This window comes from Hibiscus syriacus, unplaced genomic scaffold, assembly GCF_006381635.1.
Source record: "Hibiscus syriacus cultivar Baekdansim isolate YM2019G1 unplaced genomic scaffold, ASM638163v2 tig00001349_pilon, whole genome shotgun sequence".
NCBI classification, from domain to species: Eukaryota; Viridiplantae; Streptophyta; class Magnoliopsida; order Malvales; family Malvaceae; genus Hibiscus; species Hibiscus syriacus.
The window spans coordinates 614,977-637,149 of record NW_024061867.1 but is presented as its reverse complement, the minus strand read 5'-3'; the positions used below and the strand labels follow the sequence as shown (position 1 = coordinate 637,149).

At 32.7% G+C, this 22,173-nt stretch overlaps 2 protein-coding genes across 3 annotated transcripts; one reads left to right on the top strand and one right to left on the bottom strand.

The window, feature by feature from the left end:
* Window positions 1-5,227: 5,227 nt before the first annotated feature.
* Window positions 5,228-7,064, bottom strand: LOC120125953 (ATG8-interacting protein 1-like). Of its 2 annotated transcripts, none has more exons than XM_039144269.1 (2): window positions 6,859-7,064; window positions 5,228-6,096 (listed from the first exon to the last, which is right to left on the bottom strand). In XM_039144269.1, the coding sequence occupies exon 2, from the start codon at window positions 6,053-6,055 to the stop codon at window positions 5,243-5,245; it is 813 nt and encodes a 270-aa protein (XP_039000200.1). In that variant the 5' UTR covers window positions 6,056-6,096; window positions 6,859-7,064; the 3' UTR covers window positions 5,228-5,242. The 2 variants fall into 2 exon arrangements, with proteins under 2 accessions (XP_039000200.1, XP_039000206.1); XM_039144275.1 differs by having other exon boundaries at window positions 5,228-6,074.
* A 10,428-nt stretch (window positions 7,065-17,492) lies between these two features.
* On the top strand, window positions 17,493-18,626 carry LOC120125428. The gene has a single exon (XM_039143859.1). It carries the CDS (start codon window positions 17,493-17,495, stop codon window positions 18,624-18,626), a length of 1,134 nt encoding a protein of 377 aa, XP_038999790.1.
* The last annotated feature ends 3,547 nt before the right edge of the window (window positions 18,627-22,173 follow it).

Genomic DNA, 22,173 nt, shown 5'->3' with positions numbered 1-22,173 from the left:
AATAATCACGTGCGACAGTTTTAATATACGATTAAAAAAATGTTATTTGTTTTATTATTATTTAAATAAAAAAAAAAGTAAATTATTACCAAAAATATTATTATTTCTACCGATTTTACTATTTTTTCTATCGATTTTGTTATTTTTTGGACACTTTACTGAAAATATTAAAAAACATTAATATTTTATGTATAAATAATAATATTTTAAGTAATTTTTACTAATTTTATTATTTAAATTATAAAAAAATTGACTTTTTTTAAAACTATATATTAAGAGTACAGCACAATAAAACTTTCCGACCATTCAGCCACCCCTGAAATACCAAATATGCAGTTCTCTTTAAAGAGAAACTAATATTAGTAGTATTTTTTTTTTCAAGAAACTAATATTCCAAAATGTAAAGTTCTAAATATTTATCCATAAACTTAACCTCACAATTATTTACTCTTAACGATAATTTTTTACCATCTTTATTTACTAATAAAATTTAACTTAAAGCATTATTTATTAAATGCTTAATTTACTATTCTCTCTATCTCATAGTTTGTGTCTTATATTGATTATGCACAAAATTTTAGGATGTATATTTGACCAATGAAAATGATAAAATTATTCTTAAAAGGTGATCGATAAATTTAAATGAATTATTTTGATAGATATTAAAAAAATATATGGATAAAAATGAAATATAAGTTTTGATATTTGTGACTTTTCTAATATGATACTTTGAATGTGACAATTTTAAAAATAAAAATGGATGTCCCTTGTTCTCATATGTAAAGGGGAGGTAAGATAGTAGGCTGCCCCCAACACCAGGTTGAGAGCAGCTTCCATAGAAGACCTCCGAATTATGAAATACCCTCCGTGGGACTCGATCCCACGACCTCAAGGTTAAAAATCTTATGCTCTACCAACTAAGCTGAATAGTCATCTCTAATTTTAAAAATAAAAAATACACTTTTAATTGGACAAAAAGAATATTTCTAGTATTAAATTTTGTAACTCAATACTTATACATATTAAAATTAATATTCTTTAAATTATACATAACACGATACTTAACAATGGTAAGCTTCATTTTATTTTTTAATAAAAAGAAATTTACATGTGACATAATAAAAAGAAATTTACATGTGACACGTGTTATGTGCCTCATAACGATTTCTAACTATCGTTACAGTGTAAACACTTTAAGAGTAATGCTGAAAATGCTACGTCTATTTTAAGCGAATTTTTTTAAATGTCCATAATTAAATTTTTGAATACTTATTTTTATATGAAACCTTATGAATATATTCAATTAGGGAATTATATATTTCGATACCCAACATTAGGGTTTTCAGCCGTTTTCTAGACCCTTTTTGTTTCTTTTGTTTCTCTATTGTTTTGATCTTGGGGTTTGTTCGTTAGGGCATCTGAACAAGTGCTGGGAGAGTGATGGGGGATATTGTTAATGAACTAGAGGCATTTGGAGTTGGAGGATGAGGAAGTTCTTCGTTTGGAGAATACAGATACTACTCCGTTAGTATCATTTGAGAATTGTCTGGTATGGAGATTTTTAACAACAGGCAGTGTGAATTTTCAAGCGATGAAAACCATGTTGGCGAAGGTTTGGCATCTCATTGGAGGTGTTTCGATAACCGAATTGGAGGCTGGACAATATTTGTTTCGGTTTTATCATGAGGTGGACGTAGAGAGGGCGTGGAGTGAAGGCTTGGTATTTTTATTCCCACTAACTGATCGATTATAGGATACTGAAGGATGAAAACCCGAATTTGGTGGAACTTAATAATGTGGACTTTTGGGTGTTGGCCAATGATCTACCGGTTGGTTTTATTTCTGAACAAGTTGCTAGACAGTTGGGAAAGCTTGTAGGTGATTATGTGGATTTTGATGCATCGACTATTGCTTTAAGGTACAAGGGTTTTTTACGCATTCAGATTAGGGTGGATGTCAGGAAGCCTTTGAAGAGAAAAATAAGCTAGCTCTGTCAAATGGGGGTTTCACTTACGCCACATTTCAATATGAAAAATTGAGAGTCTTCTGTTTCTTGTGTGGGAAATTAGGACATGGTGAAGGTTTCTGTCCTTTACAGGTTCTTAAACAGAAACAAAAGCTAATGCTGCAGTGGGATATTTCATTGAGAATCCCACCGCGACGTAAACTGTTTACGCCTAGTCCATGGCTTCGAGAGGAGGGGGAGCAACAAACAAGAGAGAGAAAATTCGAGTATAAAGGGGGGCAGTTTGAGGGGAGGTAGTAATCAACGCTGGATTGAGACATCAAGGGGGGTTGTAGTAGTTTGAGGACGAACATGGATGTATTGATGGAATCGGCAGAGGGGGATATCCCGATGCACAAATTGGATGGGGGTAAGAGACAAAGGAGTCTCTCGATGGAGAAAGCAAGAGTTAATGAAAATGATGCTGGACGAGAAAACATATCGGCAGGCCTGAATTCGCAGGTCAACTAGTCGTAATGAAAATCATAAGCTAGAACGTCCAAGGATTGGAGATGACCAGGATGGTTCGTCGTCTCAGGAATGCGCTGAAAGACGTTAATCCCTCTGTAGTTTTTTTTATGGAGATAAAACTACAGAGAATCAGTATGGTAAATATGCGAAAATCTTGTGGCTTTATTAATGAAATTGAAGTAGAGTCGCGAGGTACTTGCAGAGGGTTATGTTTAGCTTGGAAGTCTAATTGTAATGTTTCGTTACGTTCATTTTTTTTTTCGCACACATACGTCTTGATTATATTATTGATGATGAGACTGGGGTTACTTGGAGATGCATGAGTTATTTTGGAGCTCCGGAGGAAGGTAGACGAGTAGAATCTTAGAATTTTCTGAGGAGTTTAAACGATATTCTGGATATGCCGTGGGTAGTGTTAGGTGATTTTAATGAGATTATGTTCTCATATGAAAAAGAGGGGGTCTGGTACGTAGCGAAAGACAAATGAGGAGTTTTTGCGAGGTACTTGATGATTGTCGGTTTCATAGCATAGGGTATTCTGGTACTTGGTTTACATGGGAGAGAGGACTACGGGCGAAAAAAATATAAGAGAGATGCTAGATCGAGGAGTAGCTAATGATTCATGGCTGAGTCTTTTTCGTCAGTATTCGCTACAACATTTAATGCACAGTTTTTCAGATCGTTGCCCATTATTTGTTACTCTGACGACCACGGCAGTTGTACCCCAGTGTTGACACTTATGTTCGAAGGTTTATGGTTACTAGAAAGTTTGTGTGTGGATGCGATCACTAGTTCAATTCCTGAGAAGTTAAGCTTTATGTGTCATGGTATTGATAAATGGTTCAAGGAAACCTGTCATAAGAATCACATGCCAGCGAATGATTTAAAAAATAAATTAACTGAATTAGTGGAGCTTTCTCCTACGGATGATGTCCTGAGAAACATAATTGATACGAGAATGCAACTAAATTTAGAGGCAGATAAGGAAGAGTTATATTGGAAACGAGCACATGCTAATTGGTTAAAAAAAGTGAAAATAATACATCATTTTTTCATCGATTTGAGTCCAGTTGAAAGTGGCATAATCGTATAAGGGCTCTTAAATATGAAGATAGGGTTTTAGAAAGTGACGAGGAGTGGATGGGAAATTTAGCACAATGGTACATTCATAACTTATTTCAATCAATTTTTCCTTCGATTGCTAATGATGTTCTGGATGGTATTGATTCTTGTATTACGGGTGAGATGAATAATTCACTCTCGAGATCTTTCACAAAGGAGGAAGTTACTAACGCGGTGACGACTTAGTGTCCACTAAAAGCGTCGGGAGAAGATGGGCTTGGTGCTTTATTTTACCAACGGTTTTGGCATTTGATTGGTACTGAGCTGTCAGATTACTGCTTATATCTTATCAAAGGAAGGGCATAAATAGATATTATTAATCACACTCGCATTGTTTTGATCCTGAAAGTTGCTTCATCTACTAAATTAACTCAATTCCGTACAATTAATCTATGCAATGTCATCTACAAAATAGTGTCGAAAATGTTGGTGTTCTGCATGCAGTTTATTTGGATAATTACATTGATGAAACGCAGAGTGCGTTTGTCCTTGATCGTTTGATATCGAATAACATTATTACTGCATATGAATTGTTGCATTCGTTCATGAAGAAAAAGGGTGGGGTTGCGGTAAGTGGTAACTATATAATCACAAGAACAAAAAACAGATCACAGAAAGTGGTAATATAAACACAATTCGGAAACTCTTTAGGATGCAGCTATGTAGCTTTTCGTGAGAGATAAAGACAAATAAGTTAATCAAATAGCAAACTAACATATCAACACCCCAATCAATCTCCTCACTTCGCTTTTTCATCATCATAAGTTCAAACTTTCACTAGGGAAGGTGACCCTTCCAAAAGAACCTTGACGGTGGCCACCGGAGATGACTTCTTTGAGGCGATATATCGAACCAAGCACCCTACCAGTCTTCTGTCAAAACCCAAAAGGTAAAAAAAGAAAAGTCGGTCTTTGAAGACAAAGAAGGTAAGTCATAGATGAGAGAAAAAGAAGGGGGTGAAAGGGATACAGAAATAAGAAGGCCGCGTGCTCAAGATGCATAGTACTAGACATTGGCAGATGTAGTCATGTAGACTTTGGCCGGGGTGGACACGTGTCTACCCTAAAATCCGAATATCCTTATGTTAGTAGTTCATTTTACTTTGGGTGCCCACCCTAAAATTTTATTTATGCCTACCCCATATAAAAAATATATGTTATTAATACAAGTGTGCCCACTCTAAAAAAAATTTCTAGATCCGCCACTGGTACTAGAACAGTTCAGATCTAAGACAGCCGCCTACAACGAACAGATATCTCAACTTCCAAAAGTTCCAAATTTATTGAATAAATAGTTGACAAGTTTCTTAAACTTCAATATTGTTGAATAAACAGTTGGCAACTGTATGGTTTCTAAACCAATTAATATTAACATGCAGGGCGTCACTAAAAAATATAAAATAGTAGAGCATAGGATCTTGTTTCCTTCCTCAACTTTTCTTTAATTCCTCTCTACTTAGTCCAACCAAGAAATAGGTTTTCCTTTTTGCAAAATATTACACAACCAACTTTACCAACCGTTTAATCCTATCAATTCCAAAGTCTACATATTATCCATGTTCACATAGATAGTAGACACACATATTCATGATAATATGAAAACACTAGGTAAAATGTAGAACCTGCCTTCTCAAAACCTCTTCCTTCACAAAAGTAAATTTGAGACTGAGCTGCCACTATGTTGCAATGCTTGCAACCTATCTTGTTGCCAACGCTGCCCAAGAATCACAAGGCCCAAGACAGCGGCTGCAACAAAAACAGACCAAAAGGCATTTACCTCTTTTGCATGAGCATACAATGAAATTGCTCTTCTCTTCCACCAAGCTTCACAAGGGAGATCAGAGCCATCAGATTTATCTTGTAGAGGCTTTGCAGACTCAGGCATGTCTGAAGGAAAACCAAAACCTTGCTCAGAAGCTTCAATAAGCTCAGAAACCGTGGTGGTTGATCCACCGAGTGCTTCCTCACTATGGAAAGAACCAAATGTAGCAGCACTATACAAAATCTGGTCCTTGTTGATCAAACCCAGTCCTTGAAGTGTTGTTCCTTCTTCAAACTCTGGACCATGTTTCTCATCAAAAAATTCCATACCTGGAAATTCGTCATGTACATTCAACCCTTTCAAAGACCAATCTTCTTCTTCTTTTGTCCTAGATCTATCACCTTCTTCTACAACACCGGATTCAGAGATCACATCCTTGCCAGCATGTTCGCTAGTACTATCGGGTTCCAGTGGCAAATTTTCATGCTCACTGGGGGGAAAGACAAAGTGACTGGACATGAATAAAGCACGAGAAGTTTCTGCTTCTTCCACTTCATATGAATCACCTTTACTATCATCCTTTGTTTCAACTTCTTTTGGACCAGGAGCGGCAGCATATGCAGATGAGGTAAGGGACACAACTTCCCATTCATTACCACGCGGGATGTTTTCCTTTCCTTCCCCATTATCCGCCATTGTAAGACTTCAATGCTTCCTAGAGTTAATAGAATTAATTATTTTAACAACCACAGAAAACAAAATAAAGGGTTCCATACAGCTTGCTTTCCTTGTCGAGAAAGGGAGGAGGAACTAAGAATTACTAACCGAATAAACCTATAAAACTTACAAATTAACTATTAGAAAGCTAAAAGCAATTCCATAAGATTAACATGGGCCTAAAGATTTTTCACGAAGGAATTAATATGAAAATAACATTTTTAAGAGGACTATTTTCCTCGAAGAAAATACAAAATTTATAGTATTTCCCCTGCACCAAAATCAACAAAATTTTTTATAATAATAATAATAATAGCATCTGAGAATTTTTTGCAGCACGCGCAGGTCAGTCGATTTAGCAAAACACCGATACCGTGTGTATACTTAATAGATAAACGTTAACGGTTCCCAGGATATCTTTTCTATCGGACTGTACAAAAACCAGTACATAAACTTGACCGGCTAAATATCAAGCATCGACCAACAAATCAAATCAGTCTAACAAAAATTAACTTGAACGACGAATCAAGCAGCTATTCAATCATACATCAGAAATTAATCAAAGAAAATAGAGATCAGAAAACGGTATCAAACGTAGCCATACGATGATTACAAGAAACGATCAAGCATCAGAAACAGCGACAAGAAGCAGAAAAGACTAGTCATCGTGAATAGAAAATCAAAAGATGATCAGTAATCTATGGTTCTGATTTCTTCAAATTCAAAAGAAATTAGCAAAAAGATAAAACAAATGAAGACGAAAACCTAAGGTCAATACTTACCGGGAGAGATCTAAAGCGTACTAGATCAGTTTGAGAGAGAAACAATGAGTTAACTGTTTCGAGAAGAGGGAACGGAAATCTGGGTCAGCTTTTATAGATCTCGAAAAGTATTCGTAAGAGGATGATGAAAACCGGAGAAAAAGGTAACTGTCATATAGTGGAAAGGATAAAGTTACCGGCAGTGGCAGGTAAAACAACGCTCCCTAATTCTTCTCGTTAGCCGTATAGTAGGGAAATGGAAATAGTGTGCAGTGGAACTTCGTGCGTTTGCGTGAGCTTTCAAAGCCACATTCCTCTTGCCATACATAAAAATGTTCTAGGATTTTTTACTAAAATAAAACATTTTTTATAATTAATTAACAAAAATTATAAAAAAAAATATATAAAAATAATACTAATTCTAGTCACCTAGTGTAAACTTACATTTAATCAATAATACTTTTAAAAAATAACGATCAATTAAACACATTTTTATTTTATGCGATATTCCAATTGAAAGATGTTTGATTAATCATGTATACTGATTTTTTAAATCATAAATTAACTGTTTCATTATCAATGTTTTAAAATATTAGTGATTTAAGGAATTTGAGATTATTCGTATTTATGATATATGTATGTCGAACTCTTATAGTTTATAAAAGAAAGGTATTAATTTTTTGTTATATATAAGTTTTAGGTTTAATATAAAAATAAATGTTCAAATTATATCTAAGATTAAGTTTTAGTGTCTAAAGAATTTTTGTTTAAAAATATGTTCTTAATGTTTTCTCGTTATACTTTTAAATGTCTAATGATTAAAAAATTATTGAGTGACAAGCGTTACTATTATATTTAAAAAATATATTTTTAAAAATATTAAAAATATTACTTTTATAAAAATAAATCTAAATTCTTTAAAATTACTAAACTCCCTCAAATCTCTATCCTTATTTTCGTTGTCAACGACTACACAACATTGATTATTTATATTTTTCTAATCTCTCTTTTCCGATTAAACTCAACTCACCAAAATGGTCCTTGATGTCGTCCTTGCTTTCTTTGTTGGGAGGTAAGAACGAATGGGATGTTAGGAGGGACGGACGAAGGAAAGGGACTGGAAAAATAAGATTTATACACAAGATAAAATTCATACACGGCATAATTAAATTGGTTATAATTTTGTAATTTGATTTGATTAGATTATATTGAATAATCTAATTTTTATCTTTGATATTGTAACATCCTAATCCGATCTGATCCGAAGTTCGGAAGATTTGAATGTCACACGAAACCATAAAAGTGACTAACCATTTTTTTCATTTAAAACATCATATACTTTTGAAAAGACATTAATAATAGTAATAAATCATTTTTATAAATTGGAGCTTCACTGTTTAAAACAATTAATACAACTTAAAGTTTACAAATCATAATACATAAGTAAGGGTCCTATGAATACACATGCTCACTACAAATAAACATATAGTACTATGTGAGGAATGTTGGAAATCTCGCTGCAACGGTGCTCTTCGAACGACTCAATATACTATCCTAAGAACAAAAAAATCCGAACGTTGAACTTACAAGGCCCAATAGTATAATCACTAATCTAGAACATCATATGAATCTCATAAACATAAGCAACACCATGACTAAACATATATCAGGTCTCTAACCTCAGTATCATCTTATATGCATCATCATGCATCACAAAATGATAGTACTTGGTATCACAAAGACATCAAGTTCAATCACACAAACAATGATAGGCATCATGGCTTAGTTAGAGGATTACTTAGCATCCTAGTACTCACACTCCTCTATTCTACCAAAGGTACCCTAGATTAGACTTGGGTTACATAGCATTGGAATCTTCACCTAGAAAGGCCCTCATTGCTCGATACCTAGGACGCCTCCGAGTCACATAGCATTGAAGCCTACATCCTGCTAGTTTACTCCTCATAGTACTTGGGACGCCTCTGGGTCACATATCATCAGAGCCTATGTCTAACTAGCAATTGAAGTTTCGTCGCACTGACTCAAATATATTTGGATATTCTATACTGTTGGGATTTTCGGAAGCTCGAATCGACAACCGGAACGGTTTGCAAAGAGGAGTCGGAATGGTTTTGTGTTTAGGGAGTAAGGAGATTGAAAGATAGGGAATTGCACATCGATTTATAGTGGTTCGACTTTCTCAACCAAAGTCTTCGTCCACTACCTTAGCTCCTCACCAAAAATTTTCCAACAAATCCACTAATTTGTTCTTTCTTTTGAGTACAAAGAGATAACCTTACAACTCCCTAGTTTTTCCGGGCTGAACTAGAACTTTTCCCCTTTACAAAAGGATAAGAAATGTAAACAAGAAAGCCTCTCTAAGGTAGGTGTTTACAATAATTAAGCTCACAAGAACAAAATATTTACAAGAGAAAAATATTTACAAGAGAAAGATGAAATAAGAATGAAAAACTCTTCTCTTGTGTTTGATTGCTTGGATAGTTGTTCTCTTACTTCTTCAAGTGTCCTTAGCTTGTATTTATAGTTTGGAATGTGTTTGAAGTCGTATATAGCCGTTGGGGATGTTTTGGAGCCGTTTGGGGATGATAATCAATTAATAAAACAGCTTGGAGCGTAGGGAGAATCGATACCCCTCATAAGGAATCAGTTCATGTAGTGTAAAATTCAAATATTTCGACCGTTACACAGGGGGAATCGGTACCCTTTGGATATTTTGTTTTCTCTCGAAGCCAAAATCCTAGGGGGGAATCGGCACCCCTTGGGAATCTGGTTTTTCTTGAAGCCCTTTAAAAATAAAATATTTTTTGGCTCGATTAAGGCTCGAAATACTTTGTAAAATTTGTTTAAAAATATATTTTAAGATTAAAACATAATCTTACACTTGAGTAAGGATTGAAATTGACATTTGAAAAACTTGAAGTAATATTTTGATATTCGAATAATTGAATCGAATATATAATTTAAAATTCAATACAAAATCTTAAAATTCATTAACACTTAATTTGTTATATTGAAACATCAAAATGTTTTCAACAATCTCCCCCTTTTTGATATAACAAAACATTTTAGTAATTTTAAGATTTTCTGATTGAAAATCATTTTTGAAATTACTCCCTCTTACTTTAACATTTCTCCCCCTTTTTGTTAAATAAAAAATAATTCAATCTTTGAAGTTCAAAATAACTTTGGAGAGTAAGTAGTAAATAAAATCATTTGAAAAATCAAAGATCCCCCTCAATAATAGCATTCCAAACAAAATTTAGCTTTTAAGATCATGACACTTAAATAAAATTGAATTTCAACAAAGAATAACAAACATGTTAGTAGCACATGAAATTCAATACATCAAAGTCTAAAATACTTTATGCAATATCAATTATTGAAATTAAGTGCATATGCATAAAGTTTTCCGAAAATGTTATGCATTTGAAAATTTTGATAACAATTGTTAGAGATATATCTTTTTCATTTTAAATCACATGCATAAACATTTAATTTTAGGTCAAAAATTTATAATTTATAAAATCAAAGTATTTGAAAAGTTGATATCAATTGTTAGAGGGATATCATTTGCATTTAAAAACAATTTGACCAAAATTTTATTATGATGAACTAAAAATTCTTAAAAATTAATATATCTTTAAAATGTTCATCATAATCATCTTTTCAACATACATGAGATTAAAACAATGATGCATAATCATTTAAAACCAAAACTCATGCATGCTTAAAATCAAATGAGCAACCAAATAACCAAAAATATAAGTATTAAGCTTATAGGTTACTCATTACTTTTTCATATGTGGCTGAAGCATCTTGAATATCATCATTTTCATCACCATCGCTCTCACACACCTACAAGAGACATTTAAGTAGATTTTGGTATCCAAATTACTTTGGATCCTTGGACGTTAGTTTCAATGCCTCTTGTTCCTTTCGGAACCTATACTTGTCTAATTTTAAAACGTTTTTTTTTCTTCAAAGGACAAGTATGTTCCTTATGGCCATGATAATGACAGTGTGCGCATATTATCATTATTGAACTAAATGAATTATTTAAAATGATTTCTTTTTCTTTTGTTAAGCATTCAAGCTTAACTTTTAAATCAATATTTTCTTTTTCAAAACTTTCAATTTTTATTTTTGAAAGATCTAAATCCTTTTTCAAAATTTCATTTTGGCTTTCAAAATCTATTTTTGTTTTCAAAAGAAAATCGTTTTCGATTTTAAATTTTGAAATCATTTTCTTATATTTGGAATTCATGGTCTCAAATCCCAAATACAACTTATTATAAGCATCTTGTAACTCATCAAAAGAATAAGAATTTAATTCATTTGAGCTAGAAGATACCTCGGGCTCTTCAAGAGCCATTAAAGACAACCTTTGTTGGTTCTTCTTTCTTGTTTCCATGGATTTCCTCGAGCTTATTCCAAAGCTCCTTGGCATCAGAGCCTAACTCGTTTAAGACTCCAAATACTTTGTAAAATTTGTTTAAAAATATATTTTAAGATTAAAATGTAATATTACACTTAAGTAAGGATTGAAATTGATATTTGAAAAACTTGGAGTAATATTTTGATATTCAAATAATTTAATCGAATATATAATTTAAAATTCAATATAAAATCTTAAAATTCATTAACACTTAATTTGTTAAATCGAAATATCAAAATGTTTTCAACATATACACATAAGACGATCATCATACTATTAAAGTAACTCGGGTTTCCTTGTTGTTTCTCGAGTGTCACACAAAGACTAATCTTATAGAATCTTACCTCATAAGGTTATTATGATTATTACACATGTAACATTATTATCAATTATATTATCATTATTATCAATTACCTCATAAGGTCCGTGAAACGATTGATGTAACATGTCAACAGACATTTATACCCTTAAAATAGATAAATAAATAAATAAATAAATTGTTCAAAATAAACATATACGTAAATTAATTTTTCAAAATATATAGATAAATAAATTATTCGAAATATATAAATAAATAAATATTACCTCAAGATTTGTTCGCCAATAATCGAATACATGCCTTCGATTAACTCTCACTAATCTCGCCATAATAATCGTAATGGATTAGATAAAAGAGAGAAAAATGAGATAGAGAGATTTTTTTTGGAAGAAAAGTGTGAGGAATTTGGTTTTGAGGGACATATTTATAGGAGTCCTCGCACCGCCTAAGCGAGGCAAACTCGCGTTGTATAAGACGTATAGAAGAACCTCGTGCTTTCTAGGACGCGAGGTTGTGGAATCAAATTTCAAATCTTTTGAGAACGCGATAATTTTTTGATATCTCAGAGACATCACATTATGCGTAACATGAGGTCATTAATTGAAATATTAAATTATATTCTCTAAAAAGTGTATCCACGTTGAATGCACATCGTGCCTTGTACAACGCGAGACTATTATTCGCGTTTCTTAGGACGCGAGGCAGTCCTACGTGTGCAGTTTTGAGGTATTTTTCTAACAAATCTAATTTGTGGGTATTGTTTCAAAAAATTATATTTTTTGAGGTTTTAAGTAATAACGCCTACAAATAGTGTCTAAATTATCATTGTCACTGGATGGATAACTTATTTTTTATACGAGGTAAGTACAAGATAGTATTTATTTAAAGATAATTATCAACCTTTTGACATTGAATTCCCACTCCCCTAGCGTTCTCAATGCCCGAACCTGAGTCCTTAAGGAAAAGCAACAATTCTTTTATCACATATGCCACTTAGTTCGTGCGATGAATAACTTTTTAAATGTATAACAATTGTGAGATATATATATATATATATATATATATAAGTTATCTATAGATCTTTATTCTATTTTTTTATATAACTATCTATGTTCAATCTATTAACATATTAATTCATATCTAAAATGGTAGAGACTTATTATAAAAAAAATCTTTTTAATTGAATTTATTATATTCACAACAATCACCAAAATTTAAACTTTACATGTTATTTTAAGAAGAGTTAATTGCATCACATGTCCTCAAAGTATGACCCTTGTTTTAAATTTATTTCAAAAATTTTAAATCTTTCATTTTCATCCCTAAATTATAACTATCATTCTAAATTAATCCATAAATTTTTTAACATTTCAATTTCATCTCCAAACTATGACTTCTATTCTAAACTGGTCTCCAAACTCTTTGAACATTCCAATTTCATCCCAAACAATACGTAGATACTAATGGCATCCCTTATTAATAAAATCATAAGGCCATGTTATATTATTATATGTTTGGGAAAAAATAGGTTAAATTATGGTTGGAACTAATTACATATTTGGATGAATTTGGGGATAAAATTGGAATATTCAAAAGTTTTGGAACCAGTTTAGTAAGAGGGTCATAGTTTAGGGATGAAATTAGAATGCTCAAAAGTTAAGGATTAGTTTAGAACGAGTATCATAGTTTGAGGATAAGATTAGAATATCAAAAGTGTAAGGACCAATTTAAAGTGATGGCTATAGTTTGGAGACGTGATACAATTAACTCTTTTAAGAAAAAAATATTATTTGCTTTCCATAAACAAATCTTTTTTTTGGGGGTCAATTCCTAATCTTTTATGGGCCCGTATGTCACTTCGATTAGAGATGAAGAAATGCCCAACAAAATATGGGCAAATTAAACTCAATCCACGAAAAAAAAAAGCATTGGATGGGTTACTCGGTTGTCGTCGACCGGCCATTGATGGATATGGAATGAACGAAAATGAGTGGGAAGTACTTCAACGCTTCTCAACCCTCTCTAGTCTTAAGAGCCACTTTCTAACAATGGTTCATTGAATATTATAGTCTAAATTATAAATTGAGCTCTAAATTTTAAAAGTTAATTCCCTGAGAGGTTCTTGAATTATAGTCTAGATAATAAATTGAGCTCTAATTTTTGAAATATTATAATCACATCAATATTAAATTAATTATATCTTTACATTAACCCAACTTTTAACTTATGAATTAAATACAAACTCAAATACGATGTACACCATATTTATAGTACTTGTACCTACTTCATGACAACCTTAATATGATATGATGTAAAATAATAAATAATCTTCGTTCAAGAGAATATAAAGATATTAATCATTTTTTTAAATAAACTCTCAATCTTTTAAAACTTTTATAATACAACTTATAATTATTTAAACCATTAGGTAATCAGTGAGCCAATATTTACTTATTAATTCATATGAATTTTATGTTTGAAGCATAGTATGTATAATATAAATAAACGACGAATATAAAATCTAATTAAGTAAATTAATTTAACATGAACCAAGGGTTCTTAGTGCTTAAGAAACTTTTTATTATTATTTAAGGTTCTAGATTTGAGCAATGTAAAAATTAGTGTTCCTTGTCAAATGACTAAATTTTTTTGAACATATATTATTTTTATGTATCTCATATTTATAAAAAATTAAAAGTTATATAAATACACAATAAAACACACACACAATGACACAAACCAGCCTTAATCAAAAGTCTTATTTTTCCTTTTGGATGTATTCTAGTTGTCGACATTAACCTTCTTTTCAAGGGAACCTCAGGGATTGGGCAAATGTAGCATCAACAGCAGCTTACAAAACTACAACTTCCTTTAATCTAAAACTTCACCCTCAATCTACAAATAATTATCTATGCCTATTATTATTGATTTAAATCTTACATAATATAAGCTGTATAAAGTTAAAATAATACATTGTATTGTAAACTTAAAAAATTAAATTAAATTTAATTAAATAATTTAATCTAGATTTGGCTCATATTTTAAATAATTTTTTATCTAATTTATTCATTTGATTTACTATAATAAAAGTTAGATAATAAGTTGATTTTTTTTTTTGCTTATTTAGGATATTGAGGATATTATTTATGGGATAAGATATTTACTACAATATTGATAGAAACACATGCGAACTACTTAACGATTTTAGGAAGACGACAAGATCATTCGACATCTTTTGAATTATTATTCTGATAGACTTAACATATTATGATTGTATGTAGCCTGAAAAAATATTATATTTTATGTATCTTTCTGAAAACATTGTATTTTATATTTATCATTTTAATGATATCATAACAAACATTTTATTTCAACAAATAAATTTTTTCAACATTTTAAATGAATCAATTTTTTATCCTATTTTCTATAAATAACTAATTAAATATTTTATGTATGCCACAAATATTTGTATATTAGGAAGAAGAAAATTCATTGTTTTTCTTCAAGAGAAGATGATGGATATAGTAAAAAGGAAATTTTAAAATTTCATCCCAAAAGTATGAGGGGAGCCGTTAAAATAAAAACATCGATGGATTTAAAAATATTTTTAAATATAAATAAGTATAGTAACAGATTCAAAAATATTATTGAAGGTTGACACATATATATTAACAATAAATCTTTTTAAATGGATAGGTATAAATAAAATTTTAAGGTGGATATCATCAGTAAAAAAATTAACTAATCGAAGAAAATTCAGATTTCAAGGTGGACAAGAAAATTTTCAGGGTGAACACTATCAATAAAATAAGTAATTAATCGAAGAAATTTTTTTTATTTTAGGGTGGGCACATACCCGCCCTTACCAAGTTGTGGCTCCGCCATTGAATACACACATGTTAATAACATGAAATTTTTAAGTAGGACAGACGCAAATAAAACTTTAGAATAAATACAATTAACAAAATAAATAATTAACCGAAAAATTCAAATATCATAGTGGACGTGTACATCCTCATCTCTAAATGATTTGATCTGTCACTAAGTATGAACTTTTGTTAGACAATCTCTTTTTAAACAATGATTTTAAAAATTACTTTTAATATATTATGTGACAAATTAAAAGACATAATTGTATTATATTCACAAATATATTTTAATATATTTGTGAATATAATATGCAAACAGAAGAAGGATCTCAAGAAGCAAACGAAACAAACAAAAATTATCCAAAAGATCCAGAAAGAATTTCTTATGTTGCTATGGTGGCCAGCGGTTCAAACTACAGCAAAAACCCTCCCGTCAAGATGCCTCAAGAAGAAATAGTATTTCAAGATGGAGATATCATAATGGACAATTCCGGAGAATTTCCAAGGATAAGCTTTTCTAAAAGAATCCATGACCTGATAGATCAAAACATGAAGCAAGTTGTTATTACGAAACTATTGGGAAAGAAGATTGGGTATAAGGCGCTGATTAACAAAATATATGCGTTATGGAATCCGATAGGAAATTTCAACTTGATCTATCTTGAGAATGATTACTTTTTAGTGAAATTTGAATATCTTGAAGATTATACGAGATTTTTTACTGAGGGTCCGTGGATGATCTATGGAAGCTACCTAACCGTTCAACCATGGTCAAGAAACTTTTCCACATCCGAAAAGCATCCTTCACAAGTCATTGCATGGTTGCGCCTCACTGGACTACCCTACAGGTATTATAATACAATGTTGATTAGAATAATTGCTAACACCATTGGAAGAGTCATCAAAATAGATTATAATACCAAAGCTGGAGAAAGAGGAAAATTTGCCAGAGTTGCAGTGGTTATTGATCTTAATAAACCGCTTATTCCATGCGTGGGGATCGGTGATTTTATCCATCAGATTTAATATGAAGGATTGCAACAGATATGTTTTAACTGTGGTACTTATGGTCATGCTAAAGAAAATTGCAAAATCAATCAGCAGAAAAATCAGATGGAAACTACTAATACTGACCAGAACAGAGAATCATTCTCAACAAAAGATAACAACAAAAAAATGTTTTTGGCCCTTGGATGGTTGTTCAACCAAGAGGCAGAAACAACAAATTTCAAAGAACTCAGAGTAAAAATAAAGAAGTGGAAATAGCAGCAAATCAGGGATCCAGATTTACACCTATTCAAGAAGAAATGTTAGAGGAAGAACCCATACACAGTACTAAAGAGTACCAATAGATGAACAGGGAAGGGGAGATGCATAAAGCTGGCACCATTTCAAAAAAAAAAACTATAAACCAGACAGGAAATAGCTCGAAGGATAGAAGAAGGATGGACAACATAGCCAATGCATCACAGGGAGAAGAAAGTACATAACAGATTCTAAAGAGAGATAACTCCACTAATGTTGGGAAAGACCAGAACAATTTAACTGAGGTCCTTATTATAGAAGTTGAAATGGAAATAGGTCAAGACCCTACCAGGAAACAGGACAATGGAGGAATACAAATTACTGCTAAGGAGAATGCTCACATCAAGGAATACAGATCAAGTTTGGGAACTGGAAACCACACAGCTATTTCGATTCAAGAAAAGGACTACAAAAGCAGTCAAACCTCTAGATGGAATTTCAATAAGAAGCCTAGTCATATTTCACGTATAAAAAACAAAGGTCTGAAAATTAGAAAATCTAAAGACCCTATCACTCCCAATGCTCCACTTCTATCCGATTGGATCCAAGAAAATAACATGAACTTAGAGAATTTAGCCCCACCTGATAATAAAAGTCCTAACACTAATCTGACCCAACTTGTGGAACAGCCTAATCAAAGCCAAATTCAAGAAATATAACAGAAGAGTAAGGAACAGACAGATAATATTACCTCTCTCGCTTAAAGATGATGAAGATTATGTTTTGGAATACCCAAGGGGTCATCAAGCCCTCCTTTAGAAGACATTTCAGAGATTGTGTCAATAACTATAAGCCTAAGATCATTACTCTGATGGAAACCCATATTAATGGGAGAAGAGCAGATAGAATCATCAATAGTATGGGTTACAACAATTCTTTCAGAGTTGAAGCGCAAGGGCACAATGGTGGCATTTGGGTTTTATGGGATAACTCGGTGGAGGTTAAGATTTTAAATGTTTCTAACCAATATATCCATGCTCATTTCAGATGCAGAAATAGTAATTATTGGGAATACTTGACAACTGTGTATGCTAGCCCTAACCAAAGTATTAGAAAAGAGCTTTGGGAATTACTATTGAAGGTTAAACCGGATAATAATGCTCCTTGGATCCTAGGAGGGGACTTTAACTGTATTCTGAAACCTGAAGAACGACTTGGTGGTAACAACCGTTATAGAGTTGGGATCAAGCTCTTTCAATATTTTATTTTCAACAATGAACTGATAGATGTTAATTACCAAGGAGATGAATTTACTTGGCGTAGAGGAAACCTTTGGCAAAGACTTGATCGTTGTTTGATGAATATGAAATGGCTCGAAGTTTTCCCATATACGAGGGTGTATCATCTTGACCGTATTGGTTCTGATCACTGTCTTATTATGCTACAAACTGATCAACATCACAAAGACAGTAGAATTAAACCTTTTAGATTTCTGGCAGCCTGGATGGAGCACCCGGATTTTGTTAATTTTTTGAAAAAAGAATGGGCTAAGCATAATGATTTTTTGGATAACCTCAACTATATCAGACAAAGCATAGGTATTTGGAACAGAGAAACGTTTGGAAGCATTAATCAAAAGAAGAGGATAATTATTTCTAGATTAAAGGGAATTGATAAGGCTCTTCGTAAGTATAACTCTAACAGACTGTCTAATATTGAATCTGAACTGAAGACTGAACTGGACGCTATTTTAAGACACGAGGAACTTCTCTGGGCTCAGAGGGCGAGATGCAAGTGGATTACTCATGGGGATAAAATTACCAAATACTTCCACTCTTGTGCAATAGCTAAAGGAAGAAGAAAGCATATTATGGCCCTAAAAATTGATTCGGATATATAGTGCGATGATCAGGAAATTCTTAAAGATCATGTCAAGGAGTTCTATAAGAAGCTATTCACAAGAGACCCTTTGATTAATCAAAGTTTTAGTAATCAAAAGCCTTTCCCGAAACTAAGTCAAGATCATTAGAATTGGCTTAATAAAGATTTTGACAATATTGAGATCAAAGAGGCTTTATTAAACATGAGTCCTCTCAAAGCCCCTGGTCTTGACGGTTTCCATGCCACATTCTACCAAAACAACTGGGACACTGTTGGGGATAAGGTTTGCTACCTAGTAAAACATTGTCTGAATGAAGGTCAGATCAATGAAGATTTAAACAGAACATGTCTAGTTTTAATTCCTAAGGTGGAAAATCCCGAAAGAATTACTCAGTTCAGACCCATTAGTCTTTGTCATGTCATTTACAAGATTATTACCAAAGTTATTGTCAATCGTCTTAAACCTATTCTGCCTATTATTATCTCTAACAGCCAAACGAGCTTCGTTCCGGGCAGGGTGATTACAGATAATATTATTCTTGCTCAAGAAGTCATTCATTCAGTGAAGAAGAAGAAAGGAAGAAAAGGGTGGATTGCCATAAAAATAGATCTTGAGAAAGCATATGACAGACTGGATTAGAACTTCATAAAAACACTATGGAGAAGATGAATCTTCCTAATAAGATCATGATTGCTATTATGAATTGCATAAGCTCGATGACTATTCGGATTAACTGGAATGGAGAGCTTACCGAACCATTCAAGCCTTCTAGAGGGATTTGACAAGGAGACCCTTTGTCTCCATACCTATTTGTGATCTGCATGGAGAGATTAGCACAAGAAATTAAATTAGCTGTAAATCAAAGAAGCTGGAAACCTATTAAATTGTCTAAAAATGGTCCTAACATTTCTCACATTTTCTTTGCAGATGATCTTATTCTTTTTGCGGAAGCTGACATAACCCAAATTGAAGTTATTCAGAATACTCTCAACAGATTCTGTTACAGCTCAGGATAGAAAGTTAACCTGCAAAAATCCAGTATATATTACTCCAATAATGTTGATACATAAACCAGAAATTCTATTACCAACATGCTCAACATCAAGGAGGTGGATAATCCTAGAAGATACCTGGGAGTTCCTATGTTACATAACCGGATCAATAAACACACCTACAACAGTATCATTCAAAAAGTTAAGGACAGACTCACAGGATGGAAAACCAAAACACTATCCCTGGCAGGAAGAATAATGCTCGCCAAATCAGTTATCTCCTCAATTCCTACTTACACTATGCAATCAATATTAATCCCCAAAAGAGTGTGTAATGAACTGGAAAAACTTACCAAAAATTTCATTTGGGGAAATTCAAATGAGCATAAAGGTGTACATCTCGTGAACTGGGAGACACTCTGCATACATATCAAAGGAGGAGGACAAGGACTTAAGAGTCTAAGAAGTCAAAATGAGGCTTTTATTTTTAAACTAGCGTACAAACTCATTAACAGAATTGGTCTTCTGTGGGTGCAGGTGATGAGAAGTAAATACAACATGAAGGAAATCATACCAGAAGAGCTTAAAAAAAGGGGTGGCTCACAATTATGGAATTACATCTGCTCCATATGGCCGAAGTTTCAACAGAACTTATGATGGAATATTGGAAATGGAAAACAAGTGGAATTTTGGCATGACAAATGGTTAGACAGTAAAGAACCTTTATCCATACTATGCAATCAACCAAGGGAGGTGCAAAATGACAGATCAAAAGTTAAAGAGTGGATTAACAAGAATGGTACGTGGGATTGGAACAAACTTACAAAGTTATTCCCGGATCAAATCATCAATATGTTTAAAGCTACTCCACCCCCATTGGATGAGTCCATCACTGATTCTCTGGGCTGGATCCTCTCGGAAAAAAGGTTTTTTCGGTAAAATCTGCATACAATTGGATTGTGAATATTAGCAACGTTATGGAAGAAAAACTATGGATCAGCATTGCTAAACATAATAACATTCCCAAGGTGAAGATATTCCTATGGCTTATTGGAAGGAATAAAATTCTGACTAATTCAGAAAGGAAGCGCAGGCATATGACAATGGATGAGAGATGCCCTATGTGTGGTTACGAAATTGAAGACATCAATCACACTCTGAGATTTTGCCCTAAAGCTTTGATTATTTGGGCAGAACTTATTGATAACAAGAATATGGATCAGTACCTGAGAAAGAATATGGAGGAATGGATTATCGAGAATCTTGAAATCACCCAGTCTCCAACTTCTAGAACTGAGAATTAGCCTACATTCTTCAGCTCCATTATCTGGTATATCTGGAAAAGAAGAAATCAATATGTGTTTGATTCTGAAATGATTGAAAGAGAATCAATCATACATCAAGCTGGAAGGAATACTCATTACAAATGGAAAAAAACCAGGAAATGGATACTGCAAAATCAATACTGATGGAACCAGAAATCAAAACAACGAGGATGCGATGTGCGGAGCAGTCACTAGGGATTACAATGGTGACTGGTTATGGGGAGTGGGCAAAAAAATTGGAAGATGTACATTACTGGAAGCGGAATTATGGGGAATACAAGAAGGAATAAAAACGGTGTGGATGAAAGGTGAAAGAAAAATTATCGTGGAATCAGATAGTAAGGAAGCAGTGAACCTGATAAAGAACAAATCTTTCGAACACATACATTTAACAATCCTTTAACATATTGAGATTCTACTCAAAAGAAACTGGGTTGTGGAGTTAGAGAACGTACCAAGGGAGGCCAACTGCGCCGCTGATTTCATCGCCAAGCATATGAAGAGCCAACAGGAGGAAAATAAATTTCTTAGTAATTGCCCTAAGGAAGCCGAGGAGATTATTCTAGCTGATAAAATGGGCACCTAAGAGACCCATTATCCTGTATTCAACCAAATATATATATAATACAGAGATAAAAGAAATTCATGTTCAATTTATTTCAATTAAATCCATTTTCTCATATCATCGTATTTGATCTCAAAAATTTATTAATATCGAATAAAATCATTTTGTGTATCACCCTTTTATTAATTACATTTTTTAAATAAATTAAGACAGAATAATGATTCTAATATTAAATATTAAAGTAACATTAGGAAGATAGTTCAAAGATTAAATCATGAAAAAAATATAAACCTGCCAAAGTTTCTTGAATTATGATAGCTCTCCAGTTCATTCAAAATCAAAGCTTTTAATAGAAACTCGTTTTAAGTTTCCTAGGCATTATTCTGGGTAACCGATTAGCCAATTAAATTGGCTACCACTCCCCTGTATCGGAGAGCTTTTGACTATGGTGTGCCGCCGACACAGCCTCGTTAGGCAAATGGCTAATGCCCATTGAGTAAGGCCAAAAGCCACCGGTTCAGCCACTACTTAGCAGCCATATATCACCAGGCACAGAATCCGTACATTATACATCCATTTACAAAAATCAACAAAATTAATTCAAATTTCGTTTTCTGATCGCCTTTTTGTCCCTTTTGGTATATATTGTATCGGACCATACGAACATGTCCAGTCATTTCCAT